A 13,184-nucleotide genomic window follows, 5' to 3' on the forward strand; every position below is an offset into this window, starting at 1 on the left:
ATATTATTAAGTGTCAAAGATTATTTTATTACTTGATATGATCAGTGAGTTAAGTAATGTTTATGTGGGGCTATCCAATATCCATATATTTTTGTTGCTGGCTTACAAGAAAAAATCATAATCTTCTTTGTTTCTCTCTCCAAATTGGAACCACAACTAATTAACAAGAAACAAGAACAAGAGTGTGTTTTTAACAGTTGAATGTCACTATTCAGATAATTGTTTGATAGGGACATGCAGTAAATTTTGTCACCTTTTCTTTCAACCTTTACCTCTTCCTACCTTCCCAATGTCAACATACTCTGCTTTTTAGACCAAAATACTTTTATATTTTTTTTATTATATACTTTCTTTTTTCCATTAACTTCAAAATTTGATGAAAACAAAGCACTAGAGAATTCCTCTGAGCAATCACAGAGACAGTGTTAAACCATACACAATTAATACGAGAATGCATAACCACCAAACAAATTAGATAAATAAATAAGACGATAAGAGAGAAAGAGAAAGAGGATTTGAGATAAATAGGAAAATTAAATAAATTGAAGGGAGAAAAAAAAAACATAATATCATGAACTTGAATCCAATGCTAATGAGACTAGCAAAAAAGAAAAATCCAGAAAGAGAAAGATGTCCCTGTCATCTCAAATGGATTGCACTACTCATTGAAAATGACATATTTTATTCATACTATTTATACTAGCTTATTAATTAGAAAATGTAGAAAGAGTTTATCATTAATAGTTTAACCTTTTTATTTTAAAAATTGAACTTTTTGAGTGTAAAAGTTTAGTATTTTAGATTTTAATTGGGCAAATTAATATTTCAAATGTAACGGTCGAATGATTTTAATCTTCCCTATCATTATATGTATGGAGAACTGAGATTATGTAAGCATAGAACATGAATAAAAAGTGTAGTAAAGAAAAAATTTTGAAAGATGCTTTTTTTATTTATTTTGTTAGTTGATAAAAACTATATGAAATAATGTAACAAGAAATCTATATCAGTGTCCCCAGTTCTTACATACATGACCCATTTCCCCATAAACTCTTGCAGATAATGCAATAGCAAAAACCACACAGAAAGTGACCCCTGGGAATCAAAAGTTAAAACCAATGGCACAGCATAGCACAGTCTACAGTGTTTATTTACTATACGGCATAACACTACTGGCATAACAGTTAGGAGGAGAGAGAGAGAAAACGAGTGTAAAAAGAGAGAAAGTTAGGAGGGTGGAGAGAGAGAGTGTGTGTGCAGAGTGTGCAGGTTTGTAGCAGAAATGGTGGCAGATGGTTTTAACTTTATGTGTGAAATAATTTTCTTCTATCTCTCTTTTTTTTTTTTGAGTGATTTTTTTTCTCTCTCTCTTCTCTTTTTCCTCCTGCATCTTGTGTTAGGGAGTGATGTTTGTGGCAGAACGATGTGATTGCACAGCCAAAGCTGTGGACTTGTTCTGTTATATGCAAATCCAATTGTAATTGTAATTGTAATTGCATAAAAAGCTTAAGAAGGGTGCACAGAAGAAGAATACAAGTCTCAAACAAAACCCATCTTACAACTACCTTTTTATCTCTAGCCACAATTAAGTTGAGTGGTGCTCAGTGTCACTAGGCGTAAGACCCTTTTTTGTTTCTGTTCCCTGGTTCCTTGCGTATGAACAAGAGCTTGGTGGTGGTTGTGAGTGATTTCATGGTTAGGCTCGTGTGAAGTTGAAGTCCTGCAGTTGCTGCCATGGCATTTCGATTTGGGGTCCTCATTTTGCCTTTGCTATTTTGTTTGAGTGTTAACTCTGTGCAATCTGATGATGGTGAGTGTTGTTTACAGTTTCAAGTTTCTGTTTGTGTGTTTGGATTCTTTGGCATGGCTATTGCTGTCAGTTTTTATGGGGAGGGAGAATGGGAGCTTAACAATGTTGAAAGTTGTTGTGGTTATGTAGTTCTTAACAGAGAGGTGTATGACTTGTGAGTGCCATTGTTAGTAGCCTATTACCCTTCGTGTGTTCTTCTCTCTCGTTTCATTTTCTTGGTGAAGGGTGTCGGAAAAACAAGTTTTTTTTTTCTTTTTCTCTTCGCAGACAAGCATGGCACTTCCTCTGCTGTTTTCAGTTGGTCCATTTATTTTTAAACGTCATCTTTTGTCCCGCGAATTTTGAGTTTGACTTGGTTGCTTTTGGGATCTTTTGCTTCTTTTAATTCTGTTGTCTATTTTTCTCATTGGTGGAACGAGTATGCTACATCTACTACTTACTTATGCTTGGTTTGCATGTTTCACATTGTAGAAATGAATTTTCGATAAAAATGAGGTTTTGTATAGCATAATATACTAACTTGTGTAGAATTCAGTGTCTAGACAACGAGTTTACTGATGTTATAAGGAAGGACTTGACTCTCCTTGGCTTCAAGCTTCTAACTATGTTCTTCATGGTTTGATGTCTGGACTTTGGATATTTCCATTGCAGGATCAACGATGTTGGAGATAAAGAAGTCATTCAGGGATGTGGACAACGTTCTATACGATTGGACAGACTCACCATCATCAGATTATTGTGCCTGGAGAGGGATAACATGCGACAATGTCACATTTAATGTTGTTGCACTGTGAGTTACTTTGTCCTTGTACATCGTATATACCGGTTTTCTTTTCTCTGATCTCTTACGCTTTTATTTTTTGCAGCAATCTTTCTGGATTGAATCTTGATGGGGAAATTTCACCTGCAATAGGGAAGCTTCAGAGCTTGGTCTCTATGTAATTGTTACTCTCCTTCGTCCGTTTTTGGTACAGTGATGTAGTTTAGGCATTTGTATTGTCTTGCTTATGCTTTCTTCCTTTTTTCTATTTAGTGACCTGAGAGAAAACAGGTTATCGGGGCAGATGCCAGATGAGATTGGTGACTGTTCTTCATTGAAGAACTTGTACGTTCCTCCCTTGAACTGAGTTCAGTTTATATTTATACCACACAGCGACTTACTTGAAACTTTGATATTTATCGTGTTTTCAGGGACTTGTCATTTAATGAAATTAGAGGGGATATCCCGTTTTCTATTTCTAAGTTGAAACAACTAGAGAATCTGTGAGTATTTTATGGCATTTCCATTCAAATGAAATTTTTTATCCTGGGAAGAGGTTATGACAGGTTTTTGATTTTATGTAAATTGTATCTTAGGATTTTGAAGAACAACCAGTTGATTGGACCAATTCCTTCAACTTTGTCTCAGATTCCTAATTTGAAGATTCTGTAAGTCGTTCTTGTATTTCTCATTCCTCATTTCTCTCTTATTTTAGACTCTATAACTGACTTTCTGGACTACTGGAAAATGTTTTATAGAGACCTGGCTCAAAATAATCTTAGTGGGGAAATACCAAGGCTTATATACTGGAACGAAGTTTTGCAGTATATGTGAGTATAAACAATTTGCAAATGAAATTGTTATTTCATAAACTTAGTGTTGACTTTTTTTTTTCCTTCCTTCCTTATCCATTTGATAGGGGCTTGAGAGGGAACAATTTGATTGGTTCACTATCACCAGATATGTGCCAGTTAACTGGGCTGTGGTATTTGTAAGTTGCACAATCACTGTCTTTTATAATCAAAGCTTCAAAAATGTTTATGCTTGTCTTTCTCCTTTTTTGTAGTGATGTGAGAAACAATAGCCTGACAGGAAGTATTCCGGAAAACATTGGCAATTGTACTACCTTCCAGGTTTTGTATGTAATCCAATTGCATGAAAGGCTCTGCCATACTTGGTCTTGTTTTCCTTTTACCTTTCTTATGTCTTCCGTTGATGCCAGGGATTTATCCTACAACCAGCTAACTGGAGAGATACCATTCAATATTGGATTCTTGCAAATAGCCACTTTGTACGTGTTGCATGAATTTTTTGAGTTCTTACAAGCATGAGATTTGGCCTTTCACTTTACTTGTCTAGGAATTTCTTGATAGATTTTCTTAAATTTGGTAGGTCATTGCAAGGCAATAAACTCTCTGGACATATTCCATCGGTGATTGGTCTCATGCAAGCACTTGCTGTCTTGTAAGCATTGTTTGATAGTAATTTCTAGAACGTGACTTGGGAAATTTGATAATTGACTACGTTTTCTCACTGATGCTCCTTTAACATTGGTTTTATTCCAAATTTCCTATGCAGAGACTTGAGTTGTAACATGTTAAGTGGACCAATTCCTCCTATCTTGGGAAATCTGACCTACACAGAAAAACTGTATGCATAAGCTAATGGTTTTACATTTACATCTAATGGATGACTTTGATATAAATTGTTCATATCAACAACTATGTGAAAGCTTCTAGATTCACTTCTGCGTTAAGCACAATTTTTTAATTGTTTGTAGATACTTGCATGGAAACAAGCTGACTGGCTTCATTCCTCCGGAGCTTGGAAATATGACAAAACTTCACTATTTGTAAGTTGCTTGAGCAAGTAGTTGCCACTCAAATTATTTCAGTTGATTTTGAACTTGGAAACCTTATATATGGAATTTATTTTATTGCATGTGACATTATGTTTTACCTAAATTCTCTTTGCAAAATGACATACTGCCTCAAGGCAGTTCTTGTTAGTTCACTGGTCTCAACTGGATGGAATTTTATTCTAGAATTAACCTTCTATGATTTTCCTATTGCAGAGAACTGAATGACAATCATTTAAGTGGACATATTCCCCCTGAGCTTGGAAAACTTACTGATTTGTTTGACTTGTAAGAGTGGTTACCTTGAAGTGTCAATTTTGTTTGCTTTTTCTGTAAGTTTTATGAGTCACCCATCATTCTTGCAGAAATGTTGCTAATAACAATCTCGAAGGAACAATTCCTAGTAATATTAGCTCCTGCAAAAATCTCAACAGCCTGTAAGCAACTAAACTTGCACTAGTACTTTGTTACAATGTAGTTTATCTAATGCGTTAAGGTGACACTTTCATACCCTTTTAGCAATGTGCATGGAAACAAGTTGAATGGAACAATTCCCCCTGCTTTGCAAAGCTTGGAGAGCATGACCTCTTTGTAAGTTTCACCTTTATACATGAGCAACATTTACCTTAATGGACTTGCTATTCTGTTGTTTTCTTCTTTTAATGCTGTCTTTCCTATAAACACGTTGAAGCACACGCCAATTCCTGCAAGCACACTTAACTACCATGCCTCAACCAATTATCCTTTTGTTTAATTGGTTATTATGGCTTCATGACATTGTTATGGTCATCCTCAGGAATCTTTCTTCCAACAATCTTCAGGGTGCAATTCCAATTGAACTGTCACGGATTGGTAATTTGGATACGTTGTGAGTATGAACTATTCAAGTTATCTCTTTGCACCGACATCTTTAAATTTGTACTAAAAAATTATTTCCTCCACAGGGATATTTCAAACAATCATTTAGTTGGATCCATTCCTTCTTCCCTTGGTGACTTGGAACATCTTCTGAAGTTGTGAGTTAACTGCGTAGTCATGTTTGGAATATGGGCTATTTCTTCTTACTGATAGCTGATATTCATTTTGTTAGGAATCTAAGCAGAAACAATTTGACAGGAGTTATTCCAGCAGAATTTGGAAATCTTAGAAGTGTCATGGAAATGTAAGCCATTATAAAGTAAATATTATTTCTTTGTTGTTGTTTTCGTGACTGTTATTCTACGTGATTCTGTCAACAGTGATCTTTCAAATAATGAACTCTCTGGCCTTATTCCTGAAGAACTTAGCCAGCTTCAGAACATGCTATCATTGTAAGCTTCATTTGCATCTTTTCCAATTTTGTTTCATATTCTAAAATGCTTTTGTTAACAAATTATGTATTCTTGATGGTAGTTTTATTGTTATGGGTAATCTCGTGCTGTAATTAAATCTGCCTTTGTATTTAATTGCTCATAAAGATGTCAAGGTTTTGAATCTGCAAATGTGACTTTGGAATTCTCTTTACTTTGGGTTATATTGATTAGTTGATAAATTTCCCAATAATTAGTTATTCATCTTCATCTAACTTAAATATAGACTTTTGTTTTTGTGTAATAGAACTTAATAGCTTCAAATTAACTGTGTTGTTTTTCACATGTCAATATGGTGGATGATTATTGACTTTGGTAATTGTGCTATTAGATTGATATTTATAATTATTTTTGGTTTCAAATGATATGCAGGAGACTTGAAAACAACAAATTAACTGGTGATGTTGCATCACTTTCGAATTGCCTTACTCTCTCTGTGCTGTAAGTTTAGCTTTCAAATTAATGATTTTGTTGAGATTTCTAATAGACAATGTCTCTCTGGCCTAATAAGTTGAAGTTTTCTTGTGAATTTTTTAGTAATGTGTCCTATAACAAACTATTTGGTGTTATCCCCACTAGTAACAACTTTACCAGGTTTCCCCCTGATAGGTGAGTGTCATTCACTGTTTAAATTGTCTTTATCACCTTTTAAGTTCATAGACATGTTCTGGATTCATGAGTACAACCTTTTTTCTTTCAGTTTCATCGGAAACCCTGGTCTTTGTGGTAATTGGCTGAATTTGCCGTGCCATGGTTCTCGACCTGCAGAGCGAGGTGAGCTGTTGCACTTTGCAGGAATTTCCTGTTGCTTTTATCTTTCACAATGCATAGAAAGGAGGTCAAAAAGAGATGCTGTGTTATCTCTCTGATATTCTTTTATTCAATAGATGAAAGGATTTTGGGTTTAAATTATGCAGAATAAGCTAATCTATTTTATTGACTGTGCAGTTACATTATCTAAGGCAGCCATTCTTGGAATTACTCTCGGTGCCCTTGTGATTCTTCTAATGGTATTGCTGGCAGCTTGCCGACCACACAGTCCTCCTTTTCATGATGGATCACTTGACAAACCAGGTACTTATCTTTGTTTCATCCTCACATTGTAAGTTGTAGCCTTCAATCAGCATAGGTTCAAAGAGCAAGCTGGGTTTTTTGTAGATTTGAGCTGTCTATAGATACTTTAGTGTACCTAACCTTAAGCCAGCAGTGCGAAAAAATCTGAAATTGATTGGATTGTGTAATTGTATGCATTAAAGTTTACATGCCAACTTTTAACTCTATTGGATTTTGTAAGGTTTATAATCATCTGGCAGTATTTTATTGCACTCTACCCATTGAAACATAATTTGACGAGTTACTGACTTCACGAACTATGGAATTGACAGTTAATTACTCGCCTCCAAAACTAGTGATTCTTCATATGAATATGGCACTTCATGTGTATGAAGATATCATGAGGATGACAGAAAACTTGAGTGAGAAGTATATAATTGGATATGGTGCGTCAAGTACAGTTTATAAATGTGTTCTCAAGAATTGCAAGCCAGTGGCTATCAAGAGGATCTATTCTCACTATCCCCAATGCATTAAAGAATTTGAAACTGAACTTGAGACTGTTGGCAGCATTAAGCACCGGAATCTGGTCAGTCTCCAAGGCTACTCTTTGTCCCCTTATGGCCACCTTCTGTTTTATGACTACATGGAAAATGGCAGTCTGTGGGATCTTCTTCATGGTAAATACAAGCTATATCTTTTTCTAGTCTTTTGTAATGCATAGAACCCTTCATTAAGAAGTAGTCTCAGCCAGAATCTCCTCTTAAATAGAAAATTACTTTATAAAGAGCATACTGATAGAAGGTGTATGACTAAGTCATTTATTGAAGTTTCTTGTTTCATGTGAGTCTTTCAGCTGTATTCTTTTTGGTTTGCTGCATACAGCTTGTAAATAATGAAATATATAAATACTGTTAGAAGAAGAAACCATTAAGCCATTGTTAGAAGGTATCATAATATCATATAGTGCTATCTTACCCCGTAGTTTTGTTATGGTAAGTAGGTTTCTGCATGCCACATTACTAGCCTGATCACAGCGTCAATGATTCTATTACGTATCTGGCTTACTTGTGTATCTGTTTTCAGGACCTACTAAGAAGAAAAAGCTTGACTGGGATCTGCGTCTAAAAATAGCACTTGGAGCAGCACAAGGGCTTGCATATCTACACCATGATTGCAGTCCTAGAATAATCCACAGGGATGTGAAATCATCCAACATTTTATTGGACGCAGACTTTGAGCCCCATCTCACTGATTTTGGCATTGCCAAAAGCCTCTGCCCCACAAAGTCTCATACTTCTACTTACATAATGGGCACAATTGGCTACATAGACCCTGAGTATGCTAGAACTTCCCGTCTTACTGAGAAGTCTGATGTGTACAGTTACGGCATCGTTTTACTTGAGTTGCTAACTGGAAGGAAAGCTGTTGACAATGAATCCAACCTCCACCATCTGGTGAGTCTACTACACATTTTCATGGGCTTAGGTATATATTTTGGAAATCAATGACAACATTCTATTAAGAAGATTACTTAGTTAAAAATTCAATTTTGATTGAGAACACCAAATACACATCCATGGAACTGCACTTATGATTCAAGATTGCAAAATCTAGTAGCTATAAATAACTGTTAACTTATTGTTAACACTTGATTCTTGTCTGTCTTGTTCACATACATAGCAATGGCTCATGTTTGTGCAGATTTTGTCCAAGGCAGCAACCAATGCTGTAATGGAAACAGTTGATCAAGACATTACTGCCACATGCAAAGACCTTGGAGCTGTGAAGAAGGTGTACCAGCTCGCTCTATTATGCACAAAGAGGCAGCCAGCTGACAGACCTACAATGCACGAAGTGACAAGAGTACTTGGGAGCCTTGTGCCATCAAACACTCCTCCAAAACAACCAGCTGCACCACCTCCTGCTCCAAACCCATCTGCCAAAGTGCCATGCTACATGGACGAGTATGCAAACCTCAAGACTCCACACTTGGTGAACTGCCCCTCAATGAGCACCTCAGATGCACAGCTCTTCCTCAAGTTTGGAGAAGTAATCTCTCAGAACAGTGAGTGAGTGAGTGAGTCATGAAAATCAAGTCCAACAATTAATCATGTATATTAAAACCCAAAAAAGAGAAAAAAAAATGTGGGATGAAGGGTAGGTACAAGGTAATGAAAATGTTTATAAAAGTTTTAGTACTAGCTTTAGCCTTGTTGATTTGAACAGGAAAAAGATATGGATGTATGAGCACCACAATTTGAAAGGTGAAGTGGTAACCAAATACTTGTACTTGTTTGGTAGCACACAAGGTTGCAGAAGTAAAAGTTAAGGTTCTGGGGCCAATGTGCAGAACGTGGGGTAAGCAAAGGTCTTAATGGTAGGGAGAAGAAGCATTACATAATCTGTGAACATCAATAATGCATCGATTCTTAGCTGGCCTGGTATCAGTGATCTGTCTGAGTGCTGCCAGTTTTCTGCAGAGTCCATCCATTACCTCTTTTATTACCTCAGGCCATTTGTTCAGTAAAGTGCCATGAAATTATTTCATCAAATTTTGGGTCATTGGCTTCCTCTGCCAGGGCTCAGATATGCCATTGGTTTCCGTGCCATGTTGACTCAAAAATGTTTAATGCGTTCAGTGTCATCAATTGAACAATTTTCACCGGTTGAAAAATGAATGCAAGCTCTGTAACTTTTTCTTGGTGGTAAAACATTTACAGAACTAAAATAAATAGCATGGTCTCTGGAATATTCAAGTCTTCATTGATGATCTTTGATGGGTTTACCTGAAAATTTAAAATATCGTGAGGCACAATTGATTATGTAAAGAATATTTAATATTAATTAACCTGAGCTTTTAGGTAGCTTGAAAACTTTAGGAAGTTGCACTGTTTCTGTCTCTCAGGTGTTGCCTTTTGAGGTGTCATGAGTTTGAATGCATACATTATCTTATAGTCATGTTTCTGTTTCGGTGAGTTTAAATTATGTTAATTTATTTTTTAAAAAGTGGTATTAATTTATTGTGTACTCATGTTGAACCAGTTTTAATTTTCTTATTTCAGGTAACTTGACACCAATTGTTAAATTGTAATTGTTCTGATATTAGTTCTTTATAATGGGTATTGAAAACTGGGTTTAAGTTGAAATGATTTTAAATTTCGGTGATAGTGTTAGAAGTTTATTAGTAAATAGTTTTTAACTTCTTTACCAACAGATATTTGTATATTGATCCAAACTATTAAATTCTTTTTAACATTTAATTTCCTGAAATAGAAATGCTCGAAACAGAAATTACGTAAAATTAAAACTAATTCTGCAAATGTTCAAAGTCTTAAACACAATTGAAATATGTACTTTATAAATTCCAAATGGCGTGGGCGCTGTGATTGTGATTAATTCTATTCAATGGACAAAAACCAAAAGTGGGTTTTTACTTTCCGAACCTCTATGTTTGCTTGTACACCTTTATGATTGTGAGAGATGTAAAAGCATCCTTCCTTGCTGATTGTAAGAAAGTTTTTTAAATTCAACCATTTAAAATTTAAAAGTTAAATATTGTATTTTGAATTGTATAATTTAAAATGACATTTTTAATATTGTTTCAAAATCTGAATTATGTAATTTAGAATTAATTTTTTTCAATTAAAGATTGTACGATCTAGATTATTAAACAATGTTAAAAGAATAATTTTTTAAATTATACCATATAAAACACAACATTTAATTTTTTAGCTTTCAAATTATGATATCTGGGAATTTTTTAAATAACTCAATACTAAATGTTCCCAACCAAACCGAATCGTATGGAAGAATATTTTTCACATTTCTCATAATTTGTGATAGTGTATGAAGAAAATATAGAAATATAAAAAGTAATAGCCAAAACAATGTCGAACTACTTTTGTGTTTTATTTTTCTTAAAAATTCGTTATACGGTATAAGTTTATAAATAAGATTAATTTAAATAAATTTCATTGAAATTAATTTTACTCAAGTTAAAAATGGGTTTTTTTATTTCTTTATTATATTGGTTACATTCAATTATTACACTTGATTTTCTTATGTTTTGACTTTTTTAAGGAAGGAGAGAAAAGTAAATATAATGGTAAATGATAAATAAGAGAAAGGAAAAACAGTGACCACGATAAATTATAATATTTTGAAAGAAGAAAGTGAAATAAAATAGTATAATGCATAATATTTTTTTTCACGTACTTTTGTCTATGTTTTTCTATAACTTAATACTTTTAATCTTTCACTTTCTTTTTTCCGGTTATTTCAACTTATTTTAAAAACTTGTATCTATTGTATTTCTTATTCCATCACTACCATAAATACTAAATTGGAACACAAAAATTTACTGAAAAATGAAAATATGTTGGCAATGTATCGAGAAAAATTATTGATGAATTTTGATATTTTGCCTATAGAAATTTTTGTTGGTTAGTTATTTGGATAATTGTGGACCAATTATCTTTCAATAAATTTTCCATCGATAAGGTTGTCTCAATTGTTTATTGATGAATGCGAATTGTTGGTAATTGAGTGAGAGAATTCAAATGATTTCTATATTCATAGGATATGTTTCATCCATTTTTGAGTTTGCGAGCATCCCTAGTCTTCCCCTTTCTCAAATTTCCAAAATTCGCCTTAAATTCTTTTTTCCTAATGTCCCAATTTCCCATACTTCATTCCCCCAACTCAATATGGTCTTCAAAATCTCAACTTTGAGTGAGCTTTTGGCTTTTGTCAAGAGTGATTACAAGTGTGGACATTGACGTCTCTATGTTGGATCTTCGGGGATATTTGATGGTGATCTCAACCGAGTAATCTATTCGCAATGCCTTGTCACCCTCGTTGATCATCGTTGTGTTGTTGTAAGGAACAAAGACCGTCAAGGTTGTCCTAGTGTGCACAACAACAGAGTAAGACTTCGTTGACAATAGTGATTTGGTCGTGGCGATAATGGGTGACGTTCTACCCCCACTTTGGAGGATGGTGTGCAAATGTTTTATGGTTTTCTTCATTCCATGTAAACTTTATCATTTTCTTTTTCCATTTTTCAATAATGGTCATCCTTGTTGGATGCCCTTATTTTATTCTTTATTTTTCATTATTGTTCTTGGATCTTCTATAGTTAGAATCATTACATATGTTGTTATCTTTCTTCTTTTCTTTTTTAAATTGACGTTGTTTGTAAAATTTAAATTTTCAAAATTTGCTAAATCTTGACAGTTGTTTTAGGCATGCTTTGGTGGTTGGAACAATAAGGTTTAAGTTGTTATTTATGCTGCTTTTTGGGCTTGAATTCTTAGTCTAGACTACAAGTTTGAGTTGTTGTTTTCATGTCTTTAAATGCTTAAAATGTTGCTTGTTGTGTGTCTTGGTATACTAAGTCATAAAGCTACAAAATCTTGAGTTAAAATGTATGATAACTACATGTTTGAGTGTTTCTATTGATATCTACATCCTGACTATTGATTTAGGCATGCTTTGGTGGTTGGGCAATAAGGTTTGAGTTGTTATTTGTACTACTGTTTGGGTTTGAATTGTTGGTCTGAACTAAAGGTTTAAGTTGTTATATGTGCTGTTGTTTAGGCATGAAATTAAGGTCTAGACAACATGTTTGAGTTGTTGTTTTCATGTCTTTAAATGTGTAAAAAGTTGCTTGTTGTGTGTCATTGTTTATTAAGTCATAAAGCTGCAAAATCTTGAGTTAAAATGTATGATAGCTACATGTTTGAGTATTTCTATTGATAGTTGCAAATGTAATAACGTTGTTATTAAAGCGATCAAATTAATACTACTTATATGTAACAAATTTAGTATTTTTTAAGAAAGTAGCCAAAAGATTACTATAGGTAAAGATAACCCAAAGTCGTCTCCTAACAAACATGAAATTGATTCCTAACAAGTTAGTCGTTATAAACACTATACACTAAAAGCGCTGGTCAAATAAAATAAAAAATAGTATAAAGATATTAAGATAAACAAAATAAATAAGAGATTAGATAAAATAGTAATAAATGAATGAAAGAAATTAAATTTGAAAAAAGATAAAAATAGATAAAAGTAATAATAAAAAAAATAGGTTATTTCCATTGCTTTTTCCAAATAAGATTCATCATTGTTTTTCTAAAGATTATTATTATTGATTTTTTTGTCTAAAATTTCAAATTAATTAATGTCTCGCTTTATAGAATTTGATTGAGCTTTGAGTCTGGTATTTCTGTTGATGAAATCTCTTTTATGATAATGTAATCTTCTGCAATTATCTTCTAAATAACTCATTTTCCTCTTGAGGATATATTTGGTTGTTATGGATATCTAGAAAGATTTAAGAATATCTTG

At 33.7% G+C, this 13,184-nt stretch overlaps 1 protein-coding gene across 1 annotated transcript; it reads left to right on the top strand.

Moving 5' to 3' along the window:
* The first annotated feature begins 1,107 nt into the window (after positions 1 to 1,107).
* Positions 1,108 to 9,544, top strand: LOC108338441 (LRR receptor-like serine/threonine-protein kinase ERECTA). Its single transcript, XM_052880416.1, has 27 exons — positions 1,108 to 1,810; positions 2,462 to 2,600; positions 2,677 to 2,748; positions 2,844 to 2,915; positions 3,002 to 3,073; positions 3,167 to 3,238; positions 3,329 to 3,400; positions 3,490 to 3,561; positions 3,637 to 3,708; positions 3,793 to 3,861; positions 3,963 to 4,034; positions 4,149 to 4,220; positions 4,351 to 4,422; positions 4,645 to 4,716; positions 4,794 to 4,865; positions 4,948 to 5,019; positions 5,225 to 5,296; positions 5,373 to 5,444; positions 5,519 to 5,590; positions 5,667 to 5,738; positions 6,150 to 6,218; positions 6,315 to 6,386; positions 6,478 to 6,551; positions 6,726 to 6,851; positions 7,163 to 7,510; positions 7,917 to 8,287; positions 8,535 to 9,544. The coding sequence occupies exons 1-27, from the start codon at positions 1,735 to 1,737 to the stop codon at positions 8,904 to 8,906; spliced, it is 2,940 nt and encodes a 979-aa protein (XP_052736376.1). The 5' UTR covers positions 1,108 to 1,734; the 3' UTR covers positions 8,907 to 9,544.
* The last annotated feature ends 3,640 nt before the right edge of the window (positions 9,545 to 13,184 follow it).

The sequence above is a fragment of the Vigna angularis genome, chromosome 7 (assembly GCF_016808095.1).
Source record: "Vigna angularis cultivar LongXiaoDou No.4 chromosome 7, ASM1680809v1, whole genome shotgun sequence".
Lineage (NCBI taxonomy): Eukaryota > Viridiplantae > Streptophyta > Magnoliopsida > Fabales > Fabaceae > Vigna > Vigna angularis.

Bases quoted from the DNA above. Each gene is read 5' to 3' on its own strand.
- LOC108338441 (XM_052880416.1), top strand. From the start codon at position 1,735: ATGGCATTTCGATTTGGGGTCCTCATTTTGCCTTTGCTATTTTGTTTG. The intron at 2,916-3,001 runs GTACGTTCCTCC...TCGTGTTTTCAG, and splicing joins TGTTCTTCATTGAAGAACTT to GGACTTGTCATTTAATGAAA. The intron at 3,862-3,962 runs GTACGTGTTGCA...TAAATTTGGTAG, and splicing joins TTCTTGCAAATAGCCACTTT to GTCATTGCAAGGCAATAAAC.